The sequence below is a fragment of the Xyrauchen texanus genome, chromosome 30 (genome assembly GCF_025860055.1).
Source record: "Xyrauchen texanus isolate HMW12.3.18 chromosome 30, RBS_HiC_50CHRs, whole genome shotgun sequence".
Taxonomy (NCBI): domain Eukaryota; kingdom Metazoa; phylum Chordata; class Actinopteri; order Cypriniformes; family Catostomidae; genus Xyrauchen; species Xyrauchen texanus.
This window is the reverse complement of record NC_068305.1, coordinates 10,039,823-10,062,479: the sequence shown is the minus strand read 5'-3', so window position 1 is coordinate 10,062,479 and position 22,657 is coordinate 10,039,823. Positions and strand designations below refer to the sequence as shown.

The 22,657-nt window shown below is 36.6% G+C and overlaps 1 protein-coding gene across 1 annotated transcript in view; it reads right to left on the bottom strand.

Annotated features, from left to right (window-relative positions):
- Positions 1–2,342: 2,342 nt before the first annotated feature.
- LOC127624228 (serine/threonine-protein phosphatase 2A 56 kDa regulatory subunit alpha isoform-like) overlaps positions 2,343–22,657 on the bottom strand; it is a 39,677-nt gene continuing 19,362 nt past the window's right edge. Inside the window, exons 5-13 of the mRNA XM_052098954.1 lie at positions 19,373–19,503; positions 18,423–18,482; positions 18,084–18,192; positions 17,409–17,462; positions 12,544–12,594; positions 9,548–9,667; positions 9,312–9,439; positions 8,289–8,390; positions 2,343–5,563 (exon numbers count right to left, since the gene is read on the bottom strand). Of these exons, the coding sequence (XP_051954914.1) occupies positions 5,362–5,563; positions 8,289–8,390; positions 9,312–9,439; positions 9,548–9,667; positions 12,544–12,594; positions 17,409–17,462; positions 18,084–18,192; positions 18,423–18,482; positions 19,373–19,503 (957 nt within the window). The 3' untranslated portion in view covers positions 2,343–5,361. The remainder of the gene's footprint in view (positions 5,564–8,288; positions 8,391–9,311; positions 9,440–9,547; positions 9,668–12,543; positions 12,595–17,408; positions 17,463–18,083; positions 18,193–18,422; positions 18,483–19,372; positions 19,504–22,657) is intronic.

Sequence of the window (22,657 nt, the reverse complement as noted above, 5' to 3'; positions counted from 1 at the left end):
GAACGAGACGCTGTGTCTTCCCCGCCACGCCGCTGAGCCGAAGCCACTGTTGTGGCCGGACCATTTCCGGCTCCTCAGAAAAATCCTGAATGAACTCCTGTATTTGCGCCTCTTAAATACCCTTATGTCCGGGGGCGGGATATGCAAATACTGGCTGCCAACTTCTCATTGGCCTTTTTTCATAGATCAGAGGTGAATATCGGCACTCAAGAGAGACCCCTAGTGTCGCTTCTCTGACACAACGTCTCGTTCCCTCCATCGGGAACGGAGGTTACGTACGTAACCTAGATGTTTTCTCTTGGCACACCCAACGCTTTGTTTCTGGCTACGCCACTGAAGCAAAAGGAACAAATTTATTGGTGTATATATAGCACTTACAATTAAAAAAAATTGTGGCTCTCCAGCTTTTTCTTTTTTTTTAACCATCATTTGAACGTGACGTCTCCTCAACTCACGTGGGATTATGGATAGATGCACACTTTAAAATCTCACTTTTATGAGTAATGAGGATTCGGAAATACTACTTCATTGATAAACAGTTTTTGCCACTCTAAATTGCAGGAAAGTATGCATACTCAGACACAGCTCATGCGTGTCTGTATGTCAGCATGTCTTTGGAGGGCGGGGGTTTGGAAGCTTACAATTGTATAAAAGCACTTATATTCATTTTTTGACAAAACTGTGTATTAATTGAGCTGTAAAGTTGTTAAATTGCCATTTTTACAGGGTTTACGGCATGACGTCATCATGGCAGTGAAGTTGTAAAATTTGTAACTTTACACAGAAAAGGTTAGTAAGTGATTTTTTTCACACTAAAATCACATTAACACACATATTGTTTACATTTTGTAGCTATACTCTTGAAACAGTGAGTATTTTAAATTAACTGATAGGTTCAGTCATGTTAATTGTAAGTGCCTCACTGTAACCCAGATTTTTGCTTTTTACATTTTTTTATAAAAATAACAGGAGAGACAAATCAAAATAACTTTTTGTGTTAATTAACATTATGCCACAAATCCTGTCGATTGAGCTTCACTTGTATTGAACCCAGAACATTCATGTAAAAATAGTCAAAAAAATGTTTTTATTAGTTTGAATCAGCTCATAAAACGTACTTTCTTTACATCAGCTTTTCCTTCTCAGTTTGAAAATTGCTACCGGTAGAACATACACAGACATGCTTCAGCATGTGTCAGCTGCTGCTGCACAATTCAACAAATATACAGTCTCATGTAGCAAATCTAGACAGGTGGTACCGGGCAGGAGGGGGGTTTCAGAGAAAACTCTTGCAGCACTCTACAGTTAAACCAGGTTTTCTGCCAAACTAGGCAATTTAAATGTTAGACATTTAAAAACAAAAAATAGAGATCGATTGGCTAACCGATTACCTGTCAATGAACCTATCAGCTTACACAATGCAAGCCGACTTGCAAACAGATAACAAGTTCAAAGGACCTATCAGCTCGCACTACATAGAGTTTCATGTCTGAACTTTATTCATTTGTATTATAAGAGTGTGAGGGCATGCTTGTGACCATTAATTGTTTCAGCAGTACTTTCATAACAATCATCAATAATGATACTGAAGAAATTAACTTTTTTAATTAATTATGTGCTGTGAGTAACGCATTGATACTATATCTGTACTTTAGCTTAAGAATAATTTCTAACCACTTTATACACCTTTGACAAGCTGTCCAGTTGGATTTTATTACAGTTTTTTAATAAATAAATAAATAGCATGACACATCCATTCATCTTGTTTGCTTTTGCATCATTGGTTTTAAGCAAAAGGTTAATTGAAAGCAATAGGGATCCTGGGCACATGAAGGGAACCTTTGACGTATGCTTACTCACAAGGGCCATGCATTACAAGCAGATCTGTGGTAACTATACTGTAAATAACTTTATTTATTGCTTGTGTCTCTAAGCGTACCTTTTGCTAATTTTATTGAATGCACAAAGATTTGTGTACTTTAGAGAATTGTCCACACCATTTACAGGCAAGTCTTGTAGAGCTAAATGCACTTTTGTGCCAGTAGGTGGCATTTACAGCTGTTGCACTGAAGTAAAGCTGCCAAGTTTCATTATTCTGTGTGAGTCAAATGTATATTGTGTTAAAATATTAAAACTATTGAATTAAATTACTGCTTGGTCATCAGTGGATGACATTTAGAGTTGTGTTTGTGATAAATTAATCTCTCCACTGGTAACTGACCTTTATTTCAAAGCTTCCATGATAAAAGAAGCTCTCTGCTTCCATCATCTGTGATAACTATAACATGTCTCCTCATTAAAAGAGTTGTTTCCAATTATAGTAGGGGACAAGTGTATCGAGATTCAAGAAATACATTTATTTTGATTGAATATTGATGAAGCAAAATCATTTGCGTGAAATAAATAACAGAAGCTTGTATTGAATAATAATAATACAAATATATGACAAGGGGGCCATTTACCCCACAACCTGGGGTAAAAGGCTTCCTCACTTGGGGTAAAAGGCCACCAGGGGGGTTATGCCGGAGTAATAGTTATAGGGAGCAATTTGTAAACTTCTGCAAATACTTTTGACACAGCAAGATGATTTTTTGAGCAACAAATGAAGATAATACTTATCAAAAATAACCACTTCAGTAAATTTAGCATATTTTCTTGTTCATTTCAATCACATTTGACCTCATCTCAAGTATTCTATATAGAAACAAAATGTAATCTCCATTATGATTAGATCAGTCAGTTTGATTCTTCATATCAGATCTATTCCCCCCACTTCGGAAAAACAGTGTGTTTTATAGGTGCATTTAGCCCCTGCAACAGGGGGGCATTTTACCCCAAAAACTATCCTTTCACTTACTGGACAGTTATTATTATATATAATCACCTTAAAATGAAAAATGTCAAATAGGTATTTTGTCTCAAAATAAATGTGATAATTTCCAGGATACTCATTAGCTACATAAATATTAGCTCAAATTGCCTCAAAATCAACCTTTAGACATTACACGCAATGACTCAGAACAGGAACATTTTGCAGTTCATAGTGTCAAACAGGTGTTTAGGAAAGTCCTGTGATAGTTTGTGATGCTATTTAGTTTTTGGGAGAAGATAAAATCAAAGGAGCCTTTTACCCCGTCCCCGTTGTACCCCATTTTCTGTAAATAACATTTCACTATGACATTGAAGCCTGAACAGAACAGAAAAGTTTCACATTAAACATATAATCAGTCTGGCATTTTAATGCATGATATTACATTACAACAAGGTTCTTTACACATTCTCACAGCAAAAAAAAAAAAAACTTAATTTCAGCAAAACTAAATATTTCTTAATACAATAACTTCTAATAACTGCATAGCGATGAGGGATTTTTAAAAATATTTTTTTGTTGTTGAAGCAAAACAAAAACTGCCTGAATGTTGAATGGAATGTCGAGGAGTTTCATCTACAGTTGTTTATCTATAGGTAAACACAACATTAAAATATTAGGAATGATCTATTTGGAGCAGGTAAAAAACTCTTTGCCATCATTTTTATTGAAGTTGGGCAACATGAGGTTTTCCCTGAGTTTTGTAACACTAAAGAATTATTCCTTACCAGTACTGTAAAACATATAGCCAGTGGAGCTAAAGTTACCAGAAAGCAATGGGTTTCTAATAAAACTCTGTATTTAAAATGTTGCATTTATCATGCAAATACTGACCTTATGATGGCAGTCATTTTCATTTCAACACAAATGTAACTAGCAAGTTACATCTTGCAAAAAAACAAACAAAAAATGCTCGGTCACCTTGCCCAGGTATTTCGGTTTTATCAGAACGCAGCTTTTGTGCATCAGGCAGTTTCTGCTTGGACTACAATGAAACAGATCCGTCCCACATCTGGACAGGTCCACTATACATTTGCGCTTCCTTAAAATAGCAGAAAAGGCTAAAATCTGACACTTCCAGGAAGTGGTCAAATGACACAATATTGTACATATCATATCAACTATAGACATCAATATACATGTGCATGGTTTTAATCATGTTAGAGGCTGCACAGACAGAATGCATTGTGTTAAAAAGATGCAGTGCAACGAATGAACAGAATGCAGGTCCCAAACATGTTTTTAAATGTTTTTAGCTTGACACAGCTTCTTTAAAACACAACACAGGCAAGATGTGACACAACAGTCAAAGACGTCTCTCTAGCGCATGTTTACTTAGAAAAACTATTTAAAAACGGCAGATTAACACAATAAAACATATTCATTGTGATCGGCCCTTTGGTGTTTTTTGAGACTTGCACCATTATAGAACTCATTAACAATATTTCAAGTTCATGTCACCGCTAAATACTGATCTAAATATAGCCTGCTTACTATAACTGGGCCCAATAAAAAGGCTTTACATTAACAGAATATTCCGGGTTCAGAACAAGTTAAGCTCAATCGACAGCATTTGTGGCATAATGTTGATTACCACAAAAAAGTATTTAGACTCGTCCGTTCTTTTCTAAATAAATTAAAAAAAAAGCAAAAAACTGTGTACAGTGAGACACTTACAATGGAAGTGAATGGGGCCAATTTTTGGAGGGTTTAAAGGCCGAAATGTGAAGCTTATAATTTTATAAAAGCACTTACATTAATTCATCTGTTAAAACTCATGTATTATTTGAGCAGTTAAGTTGTTTAAATCTACAGTTTTACAGTCATTTTAGGGTTTTAGAGTTTGTTGACATTACATCGTCATGGTAACATAGTTGTAAAATTGGTCATAACTTTACACAGAAAAGGTTAGTAAGTGATGTTATAACACTAAAATCATGTTTACATGCATATTATTTATGTTTTGTGACTATACTTTTGAAACTGTGAGTATATTAATGTTAAAAAATTGGCCCCCATTCACTTCCATTGTAAGTGCCTCACTGAAACCTTGGTTTCTGTTTTTATAAAGAAAGGGGGAAGACTCAAAATACATTTTTGTGGTAATCAACATTATGCCACAAATGCTGTCAATTGAGCTTAATTTGTATTGAACCTAGAATATTCCTTTTAAAGGACCTTATTTGTGCCCACTGTCCATAATAAGAGGTGTAAGTCTCTGAATAGACAAAAGTGTTCAGAAGTTTACTATACCCACATTTAACTTAAAAAATAAACGTATATATACAAAATATATTATCCTTTTCCAAAAGAAAATAGCATTTTGATTTAGTTTTACATAGAATTTGGGGGATTTAAAAAAAAAAAATACTCTCACTTAAAAATATAAAGATTACTTCTCCAACAAGGTCCATGTCCTCACTGCTCTGGACAGCAGTTTACATCTGTAAACCAACAAAATAATGGGTAGTGAAAACATAAACATGCCTGTGTCATTTGGCCCAGGTGGTGCTCTCAACACTGTCAGTAATGGCTACTGAAGTGTTTTCATCCTTATGAAGGTTGCTGTTATTGTTGTTGTTGAAGGTAAACTGGATCTCATGTCTGTTATTCTGGATCTTTGATGTCTGTTGCAGTCTCAGTTCATCCAGCTTCCTCCACAGTTCCTCTCGTTCCTGCTCTTTCTTCCTCTCTCTGAGGACAGACGTAAAAGCCAATCATAAGCCAAGTGTCATTTTAAAGGTATATTACGGGTTCAGAACAAGTTAAGTAGAGGTCGACCGATTAATCGGCCGATTTTTTGCATTTTTAACATAATCGGCATCGGCCAATATCCACGCATATCAAGCCGATTATTAGGCAGGCGCATCTGTGGGCAGCCTAGTGTTGTTGTGGAACACGTGTTCGATGCGCGCTGCCCCTAAAGTCATTTTCCAGCAGAGTGAGCAGACCTCATCCAGTGCCTAAGGAAGGAGCTAAGTTCCTTGGAGAAAATGGTAAGGATTAAATTCTTATAACTCCTTTATATTTAATTAAAAACTTTTGATATGTTACTGCCAACTTCAAGAAAAAAACGTGACAAACGCGATAGTTGACATGACGTTCGGCTACTTTGGATATTGATAGCGTAGTTGAAGTTGCATTATCACAGCTGAAGGGTTGCTATCATGTCACAATAAGTAAGCAAGAATTTTGCAATTACAGACAGTGAATCTGAGACTTTTATTTGTTCTGTTTGTGTGTCTTATATTTGAGAGGGTTGTCACTCAATGCAGATAAATAAGTAATAAAAATATACCAACGCAATACAGGCTAGTGAAGGACTGGCTTTGGTAAGCTCGGACGTTATCGAGTCTGCTGTCAGTACTGGAGAAATTAAGAAAATACATTCTTTATTGCTATAAAGAGAAAGTTATTTTACCTCGCCAGCCATTTCTATGTTTAATAATATGAAACCATTTTTCTGTGATGCAATTTAGCTATTCGCAGTCAGAGAGAGAGAGAGATCTCGCGCACAGCGAGCACAACACGAGCCCTGCTTAATGAGTGACAGAACTAAACATTCAAATGTAGCCTGTTTACACTTTAGATCTGTGATATTAGTCTGATTTTATTTTATATTTCGCCTTCCAAAGATTATAAAAAGAATATTTATACATAAGCCGCATTCTGTCTAGCACAACTTCCTTCCCTTCACAGCGGTGCACTGACATTTCTCCCTAAAACTCAAACTTAACGTCAGAATCAGCACGATCGGTGATTGTTGTAAAATGCTACTGTTGCTAAATTGCGGGACGCGTTTAATAATAAAAAGAGCGCAAGAGATACCGTTCCCAAGGCGGCGCGCGCTCGAAACACAACACAAAGAGACAAGCAAAGTATAGACTATTTTGGGTTTCATGTGCGCGTCTAAACGATCAACTATACACAAAAATATGCAAAATGACCGGCTTGGAGATTCACTTAAACACAGTTTATGTCTTAAATGGACGTAGTTATGGAAATAGTTGGGGAGAAAATATGCTGCATCAGGAGCCTATTAGATCTGAACTCGGTCTTGAAGGGGAAGCGGTCTAATGAACATGTTGACGATTGAGCCATTACTGCGAATCAAACAACAAAAGGCAAAGAGAAAATCACTTACAGCTCTTGAATGAATAACTTCTGCATTAATAAGCATTAATCTATCTATGATAAACTATGCAGTGTTATTTTACAATTGATTACTTTATTTTAACAGTAATGTTAGTAGACCTTCCTGAAATAAAATTATATATATATAACAAAAAGAACCGTTAAGAATACCGTTAAAGTACCGGATCGATAAGCAGTATCGGTAAGATAGTAATACCATTAAATCCTTAACGATACCCATCCCTAGTTATTCCTGTGCTTCTCTTGGATGCTCTGAATATTGGATTACGTGTCTGGATTGCCCCTTAATTAAAGCTGCATTTGGATCTCAACCTTCGTGTCTCGGAGCAGTTCGTAACACCTGCTCTGTTTATTTAATATATTTGTTATACATTATTTATACAATATGTTTTTACATTATACATTTTTAATTTTAAGTGTACAAGTGCAGATTGGTCAAGTGTTCAATAAATGTATTTGTTGAGAAATTTTGTCTATCTTAAGTAATTATTTGTGTTACATTTTATCTTTCAAATAAAAGGTTCAAATAAAAGGTTAAAAACAAGCACATATCGGCCAAATATCGGCCAAAATAAATCGGCAGCATTAATAGGCCATCGGCCGACCCGGATTTCAAAAGATCGGCATCGGCCTGAAAAAAACAATATCGGTCGACCTCTGAAGTTAAGCACAATCGACAGTATGTGTGGCATAATATTGATTACCACAGAAATGTATTTTGATTCCACTTCTTTAAAAAAAGCAAAAATCTGTGTTAAAGTAAGGCACTTAAAATGGAAGTCAATGAGGCCAATTTTGGAGGGTTTAATGGCAGAAATATGAAGCTTATCATTTTATAAAAGCACATAAATTAATACTTCTGTTAAAACTCATGTATTATTTGAGCTTTAAAGTTGTTTAAATGGTCATTTTAGGGATTGCTGACATCGACATGGCAACAAAGTTGTAAAATTGGCTGTAACTTGACACAGAAAAGGTTAGTAAGTGATGTTATAACACTAAAATCATGTTTACACAGATATTGTTTACATCTTGTGACTATACTTTTGAAACAATGAGTATTTTAATGTTTACAGATTGGCCCCCATTCACTTCCATTGTTAGTGCCTCACAGTAACCTCGATTTTTGCTTTTTTAAAGGAGTCAAAATAAATGTTTGTGGTAATCAATATTATGCCACAAATGCTGTCGACTGAACTTAACTTGTACTGAACCCGGAATATTCCTTGGAAGAATGCGCAAATAGTAAAGAACATGCACTTACCGTTGTCTGTCGGATTTGTATGAGGCCGTCAACTCATCAAACAGTTTGCTGTTCATCTCCATCAGTGTTTTTAATACATTGTACACCAGGGTCACGATCGTCCTGAGACAATTCAGAAAAAAGAGCACATTCAAAAAATAAATAAATCGCATGACAATTTAACACTGAAAAATATTTGTTACTGCAAACTGAGTTACCATCATTTTGGCAACTATAACAGGTAACTTGATGACAAGAAAAGATTTGTTACCACCATTTGTTACAAATGATAAAATGGATAGTTCCTGTCTATGATGCTGAATGATCAGCATGCCAAAATAGACGATACAGTGGCATCTATGACGTGAACACCTATTGACCTCATCCACGGTTTTCCCAACTAACCCCTTGGCACTGCCATGATTTTAACCGCCGCTGGACTGTTTATTGGGTCTGGTCTCAATAAAAAGCAAGATGTAAACTACCAATAAGAGCATTCCATATGAAGAACAACAACCGTTTTAAGTTTATCTTGGAGTTCAGGCTCAACTTATGCAGTTGCAGGTAGCCTCACGTCATGCACCCATTAAACCTTGTTAAACTTTAACAGGTCAGGCACTGTCAAAAACATTCATTGCGACTCTCTAAAGAATCCATGTCGGTGACTTTAGTCTGTAGATTAGCATTGCTATCTGACAAGGCTGTGCATGTCCTCTCAAGAGCAAGTAGACATTCATCTGTTATATTAGTGTTAGTTTCAAGCAAGATGACCTTGTGGGTATGGTCAGATATGGTGGACTGAATAAGATCTTTCTTAACCTTCATTGATGAGATGGTAGATTTGAAGTTCAAAGAGAGGGCCTGCATTAAATTATAAGGTTAAGCTAATCATAACTCATTTAATACATTATCAGTTAAGACATGAGTAATTGTGTATATTGTGTGCACTAGCATGGAATATTTTGGACAAAAAAATGTATTCCAATGTTTAAATACAGTGGACCACAGTAATACTACAAGATGAAGTTTAAACTAAAAACATACGGGTTCCAGTGTTCTTTGGAGATCCGGTACAAGCTTCCAAACATGATGGGCAGGATTTTGGCATTATTCTCTTCAATTAGACTCAAAATGTACTCGTTGTTCCAGTAGTACAGTGCTCGTTCTGCTACCTGCAAATATCAGAGCCAGTTTAATAACACCTATTTAAAACAAAAAAGTACAACCATTTATTCAGTAAATCAAGAACACTAATCGTCAGTCCTATTGATGCATTGTACCTGAAAGTGGGGACTGGCTACACATTTAGAGATTTGTTGAAATAAGGGCTCCTGGATCTTCTTGAACTGGGTGGGTTCAATAACGTCCAGGATCTCTTCAATTTCCCCAAGAAACATGACCTGAATACAGCAGAGAAGAAACAAAACACAGGAACCCATGAGACACAAACCATCTATAAAACTGAAGATGTGTTACATTCCCTCATGTTCTTTAGAATATTTGAAACATGATCACACAGAATGTCTGCCTGTTGTTCCCAGAAGATCCAATACTCTAGGATTGACCACATTATACAGACTCCCTGACAAGTCCCATCTCCCATCAGACCTATTTTTGCATCAGCTCAAGCATGTTTACCTTTCCTTGTGGCGCGATCAGAAGCGGTTGTGTCAGGGAGTCCCAGGTTTTAGATCCCACGTTGAAACCGGGAAATAATCGTGTTAGCATAGTCAGTGAAGAGCCTGATTCGGAGGTTGCATTTTCCCACTCAAACTTTACATTTTTCTCCACTGATGGTTAGTATTTGGGTTTGAGTTGGGGAGTACAGTTTATAAAATATGCATTCTGCTTCACTGTATTACATCCTGTACACCTGAAAACAAATACTAAATTAAGCGACTCCCTTTTAACACCACTCCGTGTTCATTTTGCCAGAAAATGGAGCTCACACATGCTCATACGAACAACAACACTTACCACTTTGGCCACTGGAGGCAGTGTATCAAATTTCGTTAGGCACAGACAGATTTTACCAAAAGAAAAATCAACCTACTGTTTCCGATTTCACTAAGATCAATTTAATACAGATTTAATACAGGTAGATTCTTTAAAATCATTGTTTTTTTCTTAAACCCGATCAAAAGATTTTTGCTTAAAGCTGCACTACCTAAGATTTTTTGGTTAAAGAATTACAAATTGCCATTATTGACTTAAAAGTCAATAATGGCGTACTTAATAAATTTGTGTTCAAAACAATGTCCTTACCTTCCCCAGACTTACCACGGTAAGCCTATAAAAATGCTTTGTATTTTGAGCTGTTGGGTCAGATTTGCCATGAAATTGCTGGCTTATGTCGTTCATCCTTACGTCATAACGACATATCCATAAACACAGGAAATAAGAACTGGCTAGAATAAGAATAAGATAAATAAGAACTTCATTTCAGTTCAATAACACTCACAAAGTTCAGGACAGCATCGCTGCAGTCAGGATGGATGTATATCTGTTATCCGTTTGGTTAAGTTGTTTTCCTGCTATAATGCTTGGTTATGTTTTCTGGTAGAGTTGTTGAAGCTTATATTGCTCGTCATGTATTTATGAATCAAACATTACTTGTGTGTTAACTGATCGCCATGTATCCATGTTGTCGGGGAATGTTACTGTAACATGTTTACAAATTTGTATGACTTCTGTAATTGACTTCCTGTAATTGTTATATTGCACATTTAAGAATTTTATTTTCATGTTTAATAAAGTATAGTTTATCTCCATTATTGAACCCTCGTTTTATATTTTTAGTTTACAGTGTTATTGTGTGCATTGAATAGAATACTGTAGTATTACGGTATTACTTGCATAATAAATTGAGGCTGTACAATATAAATATAATAAAGTCTCCCATTAAACGCTTATCAGCCATATCACCTGTTATATGATAGAGTTTCACCTGTCAAAATTGATAAGTGTAGTAAAATACAAACATTAAGAGTAGATAAAACACTTAAATAGTAATATTAAAATATATTGGTAACTGTTAGCGACTGAGGAGAATCCCCTGTTTTGTATGTTTATATGACTGAGTGTAGTGTCAGAAAAGCACTATAAGTGTCACATTTATTCATTCAAAATATGTAAATACTAAGGCTGGTATCGATAAAATTTAACTAATTAATCGCACAATTTTCTGACATTAATTGTGATTAATTGCAATTAAATTATGCTACATAATAAATCACAAAAAAGTTTAAAATCATCATAAATATATTTAATTTACACTTTGTCTTAAAAGAACTGGCAAGGAACAGGTTAGTCACCATTCATTTTAAATACAAATTGACATGTTCAAATGTTTTCGTTTTTGTGGATAGAGTTAAAAAGACACAATTTTACAGGTATTAATCTTTGATACAAGCACATATGCCATAAAATCAATGGACATGCTGACAGCTTTGGGTTATTGTGTTACAGTGAGATTGCTCCTCACTGTTAGGAAAGCATAACGAAACATGCACTGCTCCACACAATTCATTTTTGTACTAGGATGTGCAGTCATGTTGAGTCTGTACCTCCTAAACATGTATACATGTTAATTAGCCACAGAAATTGGGGGAAAACATTAGTGAAGTTTCACACATTGTACAAAGGTGCCTCTGTTTGTTTCATGCAGGCAGCATGACCTCTTTTTAGAAATTATTAGCGCATTAAATTACCCAGCACTAGAGTGTTGTTTATCTTCATCAAACAAGTAATGTTATAGTTTTAAATGTTTAAATGTAAAATAATATCATCATGAAAATAGCACATTATGACTCCAGCTCTGAATATCTCCCAGTCATGATCACAAGCGATGTCCATGTAACCTTAAACCATGAGATTCATCCGCGAGAAGAGCAGTGCCGAAACACGACTGATGCTTCCATCAGTGTTCTTCCGCATATCTGCTTGCAATTTTAAGTTTCAACACAGATGTCGCTAAAGAGCACAAAGTTACATAGTGCAGTTTTAAATTCATTTATATGTCAGTGGTTAATATTTTATAATATAAGTCTGAAACATAAATTTATTCACAAACATTTCATTTAAATTAGTTTTAAGAATTATTAAGTAAAATTATGTGCAGTTATTGAAAATGTAAGGAAGAGGGGGACAATGTGATATGCTATGTTATAATGGCAATATTGGCACTGTATACTGTGTATATTTTACTAGTAATACCATGCACACATTATTCTCTGTAACCACTGGACCATAAGTCAGAGTTATCAGATGCGCTTACCTCTTTCTGACTGTATGTCTTGGGCCAAAATTTAAGAAGACCACGAATCACCTGAGAGGAAACAGAAAAAGAATGGTAAACTTAGCAATTTTTAAGAATTGATGTTGGAAAAAAGTAACATGCATGTACATCATAAAATAAGTACAAATAAAGATCTTTAACGTTATACAGCAATCAATTAATAAATGCACCCCCTTAAAATTCTGTCCAAAAGAATTAATGTGGGTGGCTGAATGATCAGAGCAAAATTTTGCACAACTGCTTGCATCAAAATACTGTATACAACCCTGCCTTCAACACCATTGGGGGATCTGGTCCTGTGCAGCCCATGAGCATGATAATGCTTCCAGTGAAACACAATTGGTAACAAGTTCTACACTGATGAGCACTGGTCCCTGTGTTTGCCGCAGGATGTATTCACTGTTCATGCATGGCTGATCAACCAAACACAGCTGCAACTGTATAAATATTTTTGCTGAGAAATATATTTTGTTGAAACGCAGATGGGCAATGACATGAAACCGAATACCAATTCAACACAAGCACCTCAGCATCTTCACTCTCTACAATGTCTGATGAAATGTGGTTTGAGTATCTATTCTAAAGGTGTCGAAGCCTAGTGGTTTAAAATCTGGTCTGGTAAAGGTTGTACAGTCAAACATTGGGCCCTTGATCAAGACACTTAACCTCAGGTTACTCCAGAGGGAAATTCTCAGTAATATGTATGCATTTCAAGACAAATTAGTTGCAAACTCCCTACTAATTATAGACTAGAAAACATCTACACTATTGTTCAAAAGCTTTGAATCACTTTGAAAAGTAGTTTTTTTTCCTAAAAATATCATTTTAAATCACCATGGATGCTTTAAATTGACCAATAAATACAGTAAAGACATAATGTTACAAATTACTATTATATTTAAAACGTTTTACTAATATATTTCTGATGCAATTTCTTCAATTTCAGGCATCTAGCTTTTATTTTGAATCAAGCTTTTATCTTGAATCGCATTTTTATTTTGATGTGTTTTTGACGAGAGCTTCACTTCTGTGGACAAACAGTTCGCTACATGGCCCAGTGTGATTGTTAAAGCTTGTTTATTTTAGTATCGACTTGTTACTGAAGTACCGGTACTTATGACAACATTATATAAGAGGTCATTGTCCTATGAAAACATATTGGAAATTTCAGAACTCAAAACTTCCTCCTCACTGCCAAAAAGCATTTGTTGCAACAAAGTTGCCGAAACGACTCTGTGACAGGGCAGAGGGCGGGGCCGGGTCGTGATGTTACACACCTGGTCCCTTAGCAGGCCAATGAAGCCTCTGAAAGGGTTAAAGGCGGATTGCGGACTGTTGTGTGGGAGAGAGATCGTTTATGGCAGCTGACCGTCATGTGTGTGTTTGTGTCTTTTGTTTACGTTTTTCATTAAAACTATTATTTATATTGTCAAGCCGGTTCTCACCTCCTCCTTTCCATTGAACTGCGTTACAGACTCATTCTCTACTTCCGCCAAAGTTTGATTTGCATCTGACTACCTCCACAAAAACACATCAACAACTTCTTTACCTCATCACTTCTGTAGCCCCACTCAGTAGTGGCAAGCAGTGATATGGCAAGGTGAGAGCAGATCAGACAAGAGCAGAGAGCCAATCAACAGTGGCCATTTACTATCAAGTCTTAAAGGAGAAGCAGCACCAAAACAGGGCGTTTCTGACAGGGTCAGAATGAGGGTGGAACATTTTACAAATATATTACTGTTTTTTGGGCAATAACCTTTACTAATATTATAAGTGAACCTCAAGGAACATATTAAAATAATAAAAAGAGGCAAGTCATGAGCCTTTTAAATAAAATTTCTAACACATTCTTCTTCTGTGACATCCAAGAATCCTACACTTGCAGCAATGATGCTTTATGGATTCTAGCAGACAGTTTATTAAGATATTTTGGTGAGGTTTCATCCCATGCTTTCTGCAGCACTTTTAAAAGATCTAATTGGTTTGTAGGACACTTTGCCATCAAACTATTCCTAGCTCAACACAACCAATCATTTACCACTCAATATTTGAAGTTATATTGCACATTCTATTAATAAAGTGCAGTGCTGATATATTGATCGTGAGAGATCAAGTGTTCAACAGTCTGATTGCTTGGGGGAAGAAGCTGTCATGTAGTCGGCTGGTGCGGGTCTTGATGCTGCGATACCTCCTGCCTGATGGTAGCAGTGAGAGCAGCCCATGACTCAGGTGGCTGGAGTCTCTGATGATCCTCCGAGCTTTTTTCACACACCGCCTAGTGTATATGTCCAGGAGGGAGGGAAGCTCACCTCCGATGATGTGTCTGTCAGTTCGCACCACCCTTTGCAGGGCTTTGCGGTTGTGGGAGGTGCTATTGCCGTACCAGGCGGTGATGCAGCCAGTCAGGATGCTCTCTACAGTACTGGTGTAGAACCGTGTTAGGATGTGTTGGTTCATTCCAAACTTCCTCAGCCGTCTAAGGAAGAAGAGGCACTGGTGAGCCTTCTTCACAATGGCCTCAGTGTGGACGGACCATGTGAGTTCCTCAGTAATGTGGACACCGAGGAACTTGAAACTGCTGACTCTCTCCACTGGTACTCTCCACATTAATGGTGATGGGGCTGTGTTCTGTCTTTCTTCCTGAAGTCCACTACAAGCTCCTTGGTTTTACTGACGTTGAGGGAGAGGTTGTGCTCCTGACACCAGCGTGTCAGAGTGTGCACCTCCTCTCTGTAGGCTGTTTCGTCATTGACAGTGATCAGACCTACCACCGTCGTATCGTCAGCAAACTTAATGATGGTATTGGAGCTATGTGTTGCCACACAGTCATGTGTTTACAGGGAAACTCCAGTGTTGAGGTTCAGTGATGAGGAGATGTTGCTGCCCACTTTAACCACTTGACGTCTGCCTGACAGGAAGTCCAGGATCCAGCTGCACAGCGAGCTGTTTAAGCCCAGAGCCCGGAGTTTCTCATCAAGCTTGGAGGGCACTATGGTGTTGAATGCTGAGCTGTAGTCTACAAACTGCATTCTCACATATGTGTTCCTTTTTTCCAGGTGGGAGAGAGCAGTGTGTAGTGTAGATGCAATGGCATCATCAGTGGAGTGGTTGTTGCGGTAGGCAAACTGCAATGGGTCCAGAGAGGTGGGCAGCACAGAGCAGATGTGATCTCTGATTAGCCTCTCAAAGCATTTGCTGATGATGGGGGTCAGAGCAACAGGACGCCAGTCATTTAGGCAAGTGATTTTGTCTCTCTTCGGTACAGGCACAATGGTTGATGTTTAGGTTGATAATGTCCGTAAACACCAGCCAGTTGGTTCATACACACTCTGATGATGCAGCCCGGAATGCCGTCTGGACCCGCGGCTTTACGGATGTTCACCCATCAGAAGGATCGGGTTACATCCGCAACAAAGACGGAGAGTGAACTAACCTCTGTAGCGTTGGCCGCTAGTGCTCTCATTGCGAGGGTGGTGTTATTGTCCTCGAAATGAGCAGAAAATCTATCCAGTAGTTTTCAGTTACAGATGCTATTGTAGAAATTTACTATGCACAGTAAACCAGGATTAATTTAATCCATGAATGAAAGCATCCAATAACAGGGCAATAACAGGGCAAATACTGAGTTTAAGCGAGTATTATTTAGATTGGCATGCATCCTAACATGGTTGCCCCCCCATGAGGGCAACCCTCCTCATGTAGAATAAAACAGCTTTTATAAGGTTCTGATATGACTGAACTTTTCATCTCATGTGAGTGGACAAGAATTTAAATGTATGTTTCAAAACTATTATTAATGTAGTAGTAATGCCTACTTAAAATTAGGCATATGCATATTTTAATATTATAATTTTTCTTATTATTAAAAAACAAAAAATAATTACAAAATATTTAATAGAATTTTTAACAATTATTTAAAACAGTAATAATTTTTTGCAGCATTAATAATGTTTAAGGTAGTATTTTTGATCAATTTAATACATCCGAGGTGAAGAGAAGCATTGATTTCTTTCAAGAACACTAAAGTCTTCACGTCTCCAAACTTTTAAAAGCTAGTGTGTGTCGTTTTTTTTGCCTTGCTTTCCCCACAAAAATCACTGTTAAAATCTAATTAAAAGATACAATAATTTTATCCCCTTTTCTCCCAATTTGGAATGCTCAATTCCCACTACTTAGTAGGTCCTTGTGGTGGCGCAGTTACTCACCTCAATCCGGGTGGCAGAGGACAAGTCTCGGTTGCCTCCACTTCTGAGACTATCAATCCGCGCATCTTATCACGTGGATCACTGTGCATGACACCACGGAGACTCACAGCATGTGGAGGCTCATGCTACTCTATGCGATCCATGCACAACTTACCATGTGCCCCATTGAGAGCGATAACCACTAATCGTGGGATGTTACCCCATGTGACTCTACCCTCCCTAGCAACCAAGCCAGTTTGGTTGCTTAGGAGACCTGGCTAGAGTCACTCAGTATGCCCTGGTTTCGAACTCACGTCTCCAGGGGTGGTAGTCAGCGTCAATACTCGCTGAGCTATCCAGGCCCCCGATAAAATCGAATTAATGTTTTGCCATCAGTGCTCACAATCTCAACTGTAAAGTATTACATTTCTTCCAGCTGAAAGAAAGTTATTTTGCATTAACCAAACACAAAATTCATTTTTTGCACAACTACAACATCATAAGACACCCAGTGTGTAGCCAAAAAGATAATCATACAGTCTTTAATGAGTGCCATATAGGGTTAAAATTTTAGACTACAGATTGTTCTTAAATAAATGAAAAAGGGGTGGTGTGGATGTAGTGGGGAGGTGTGAGGGTGGAAGTGGAGGTGAGCAGTACCGCCTCAGTGAGAGTGGGATCCTTTTCTATAAACTGAACCACACAGTACGCCAGCTGAAAAAGAACAAGATAAGAGCGGTGACAGTACAAACATTTGCTAATTCAGTCAATAGACAAGGCAAATATGCAAATGGTATCTTCTAACTGAACAAATATCTGCTTACAGTATTGTAAATGGATACAAACCATATCACTAGACGTGACCAATGACTATAAGGTGACTTCATTTATCTTTGCACTTCTAGCAACACACAGAAAGCTAAATATACCATATAAAGGAGGCATTTTGAATTCTATTAATAATGAGTGACCAATAAATTCCCTTATTACACAGCTCTTTGAAATACTGTGTGCTAAATTAATGTATCTCGTATTTCTTCATGGCCTTTTTCTTCTCACATAATAAAATCATTTGAACTCAAATCAATACTTCATGTACAAATGTATTTATTTGGCCAGTAGCCATGTAATCAGTGGGAAAATGTACAGTCAGTCAGTCGTTATTGCAAAATGAAAGTGATACAAGACCTGATCCAGATTAACTTGTTTCAGTTTATTTTGCAAATAACATTGAGGCCTTTGAAAGTTCATAATGTAAAACAACAAATAAAAAAATACAGCATCTGCCGCATCTGCCTCCTATTAAGAATTAGTGTTTGCATGGTGTTGCAGTACCTGTGCATGGAACAGTGCTAGTCCTTTGGCAGTGTGCAGAGGAATGAGAATCTTCATCAGGAACTGCTTGTGTTCAGCCTTTAGTGGCAGAGCAAAGCCATTGATGATACTGCAATTACAAAGACAGTGACACAACTGATGAAACGATGACCTGAGAGGTTTTTAAATAAGTTCACTGTAGTCTACAATGCTGATAATCCTCAACTGTATATTCAGATTGAACCTGATCCCAACAAACTTACTCAATACCTGCTGTATCCAAATGCACTCTAACCACACAGCATCCATATGTAGAACAAGCATGCCTTGTTTAGAGAAGAACATGAAACAAAAGCTCACCTGCCCAGAATCTCTAAAAATTCCGCAACTCCATTAAAGTGCTCAGTTTCATAGATGAATCTGGGGAATCAGACCAGCAATCAGTGAACTGCATTTCTGACCATTCTATAGACATGCAGTTAAAAATATGGATACAAGAATTGTATGCCATTAAGTATTAAATTGAGAACGCCTTTTACATTTCAATTCATGTCATGGATTTGAACAGGATGCAGAGTTGTAATGCAAACTTGAATTTAAGGAAGTAGACAAATGGATAGTTCACCCAAAAATTTGGGTCACCCTTATGTGATCCCTGATGCGTATAACTTTCTTCCGCTGAACACAAACAAGATTTTTAGAAGAGTATTTCAGCTCTGTGGGTTCATTCAGTGCAAGTGAATGGTGACCAGAACTTTGAAGCTCCAAAAAGCACATTAAGGAAGTATAAAAGAAAATCACATGACTCCACTGGTTAAATCCATGTCTTCAGAAACTATATTATAGGTGTGAGTGAGAAACAGATCATTACTCAATTCCTTTTTTTTAACAATAAATTCTCCTCCCTGCCCAGTAGGTGGCGATATACATGAAGAATGCAAAGGAGCGTGGTTGACAGTGGACAATTATAGTAAAAAAAAAGTACTTAGATATTGATCTGTTTCTCACCCCACACCTATCATATCGCTTCAGAAAAACATGGATTAAACCACTGGAGTTGTATGAATTATTTTATACTGCCTTTATGTGCTTTTTGGAGCTAAAATCAGCACTTGCATTGAATGGACCAATAGAGCGTAGATATTTTTTTGTGTTCTACAGAAGAATGTAATGAGGGTGAGTAAATGATGAGATAATTTTCATTTTTGGGTGAACTATCACTTTAAAATAGAAATAAATTCAAATAACTGTTATGTGATCAACCTCAGGTCAAAATAAGAACATCAAGGAACCCATATATGTTTTCTTACCTTAGAAAAATGTTGTTGATCTGTTTCCGAATAAAGGCACGCAAACCCAGAAATTTCCCATAGATGCGATGCAGAATCGTTTTTAAGAACTCTCTCTCACGAGGATCTTCACTGTCAAACAGTTCCAAAAGCTTCAAAGGGAAAAAAGTGTGGGAGAAAAAACAACTATATTAACCATTTTAATATTGCTAAAATATTGTAAATTAATGCCTTTTTCTAATGCAACTTGTCTTCTATCCATGAAAACACGGTTGGATACAGGTGTTCTAATAAGGCTTCTTGACTAGCTTAACCAGCAAGAATCCCTTGGTTAACCAGCATTACCAGAAAAACTAATTAATAAATATATACTGGTCACCCAGCTTCACCAGTTAAGATTTGCACTTTAATGCTGTGTGATTAATGATTTTTTCCCTGTTGTTGCCACGAGACTGTTAATGGAATGTTTTATGGAATGGTTTGATCTGGCAGCGTCAACCATTATGTCATATTAAACTGCACAGGCAAGTATTATGTAATCAGTTATAACATGCTACCCGTTGCCCCAAGAGAATGAGCCCCTGCTGTGAGTGATGTATTTGACAACAGCCTTTATTCAACATGACATTTGTAAAGGAGTCCTACCCGCTTTACATTCATGTGGACATGAATGATGTCTAAAACCATAGTTTATTCAAACAGGGATAAAAATGTTCAACTTGGCACATGCAGAGTAGGACATGTTTAAACCTTAAGGGTTAAATGAATGGATCAAGAGCTCGGATACGAGGCCAGCTGACCCTCTAAACCTTCAGCTTTATCACCCTCTAGTGTTAAACTGAAACACCTCCGAATGGGATTTTCCTCAAGCAGTTTGATGGTCACCTATCACCAGGACCAAATACATGCTAAGGACCCAACAGTACATACATTGGTTTAAGAATATGTGTTCTACTGTATATGGTGATTTTAGATTAAACATGTGATTGAGCTGATTGCAAGAAAATAAAGGATCATTAGCAATAAGTGTGTACAGATAAGTGAAAAAAAAACAAGAATCATCTCACAAAAGGACATGAACTTGTTATTCCGACGAGATCCTTTGTAGTGGATGCTACAGACGGTAAGTGTAGTGTTGGTTGTGTGCACTGATAGATTATGTTGGTTAAATATTCTGTATTAGTCACATGCTTTTTAAGGATGCTTAATTTAGTTCTATGCTCTTAAATTCAAAATTAAATGAAAATTGACAAATACATTTTTAATACATTCATGGTCTTGATATGCACAATTCACAAATGCACATATTGTTAAAAAAAAAAAAAAAAAAAAAGGTTGTCTTTGCAAATAATTGTATATAGCTCTGCCACTGAAATGACTTTGCTTCACAGATAGCTTTACAAAATCACATAACTGACTGCAAACTTTCTTTCAGGTCTGGCTCCATTCTGGTGTGGAATTCCCACTTTCAATTATATCAATAAATGTAAGAAATATCATAAACAGTATTGACAGTATACATCCTACAGTTTTTTTTTTCATTGCACATCCCATTTCACTTAGAAAGACATCACATTATGAAAATAAAATGGGTTGCAACAGTTTCATGCTGACTTGAAATGCTTGAGGAGTACAAAACAAATCATAAAGCTTCTAGCATATATTTATATATTAGATGTTGATCGATATATCGGTTTTACCGATTAATCGGTGCCGATAGATGTATTTTTTTACTATTGGGTAACGGAAAAAAAATGCCTTTAGTTTAAGATAGTTTTTAATATCCATTTTGTTTTTTTTTTTGGTTTTATTCCTTCTTGGGTGGCGCTAGAGGGTTGTACAGTTGGAACTTTTTGGTTCTACAGTATAATAGCACCCACTGGAGGTTAAAAATAAAAACAGTCACTGACCTCAGAAGCTAATTTAAAACACTGACAAAGAAAAGCCAAGGTATGTATATAGTAGTGGTTTACCAATATGTGTTTTCCAATGGCCGTTGCCAATACCGATATCTAGAAATACTAGGATAGCCGATATACTGTAAATGCAGATAAACATAATCCAATTAAACAACAGTAAATCAGATGTACAACTAATTCTAAAGTGAAACAAATCAATATTGTTATTTCAAGCAATATTTGCCCACATTTGTATAAACTTGAAAAGAAAAAACATTGAAAACAATCAACACTTTCTATCCTTTGACAAATCTATTAGTAGATTTTGGAACTGAAGCAAGGGAAGGTTAACACTTCTGTTAATCGGCCAAGTGAACACGGATTTCGGCCGATACCAATAAATGGAAAATGGTCAAATATAAGCCAAATATTCAGCCTGGCCGGTATACCGGTCAGTATATAGTACACGTTACTTTAACAGATCGTCATGGTATAATAAATAGTAATGATGGAGGCAATAATAGGCAGACGAAGACGACGATGATGTGTGATGAAGTGCAGTTTATTAACAATCGTGAAATCCAAAAACCGTAAATCCCAACTTGAACAAAATACAAAAACATGAACTTGACGTTATCATGACATGAAATGAACAATCCAACAAAGTTACATTCACAATACCTGACAATGGACAATGGCAAGCATGAGGCTTAAATACATGGACAAGGGAGAAACATGACAATGATAACCAATGACAAGACAGAACTGATAACAATAAAACCAATGAAAACAAGACACATGAACATTGAGGGAAACATAAAAATCACGTGACAAAGGAAACAGGAAATAACTTGACATGGAAACACTTTTCAAAATAAAAGACATGAACACAAAACATGAACAAAAACACATCTAGATGTGACATAAATAAATCAAGACAACCAAAATGTTATAGTAGGTGTGAATCCATTTGTTACAGTGAGGTTGAAGCCAATGCGTGCATGCATACAGACAGGAACAGCATGTTTTGACTATGACATTTTCCAAATTGTTCTCTGTTCTGACAAAATAAACTTCTTTCCAAGCTTCCTGCATTATGGAGTTATATGCAAAAGAAGCATAAGAAATATGAAATATGAATCTGATATTTATGATCTGTCACATTGTTATTTAATATTATATATACAATGTGTTCATATGAAGGCACATGGATATATAATATAAACAATGCCATTCTAAAATGACATTTCAAAAGATGACTTGAGTAGATTTTATGACTATCCCCTTTTCTCTCTCCCTTTCTTGTCCATCAATCATACATGTTATTGACAATAAAATAAAAAGTTAAAATATGGTCTGTACTGATGAAGCATACAGTACATTTGATAAAATATGGTATATAATTATA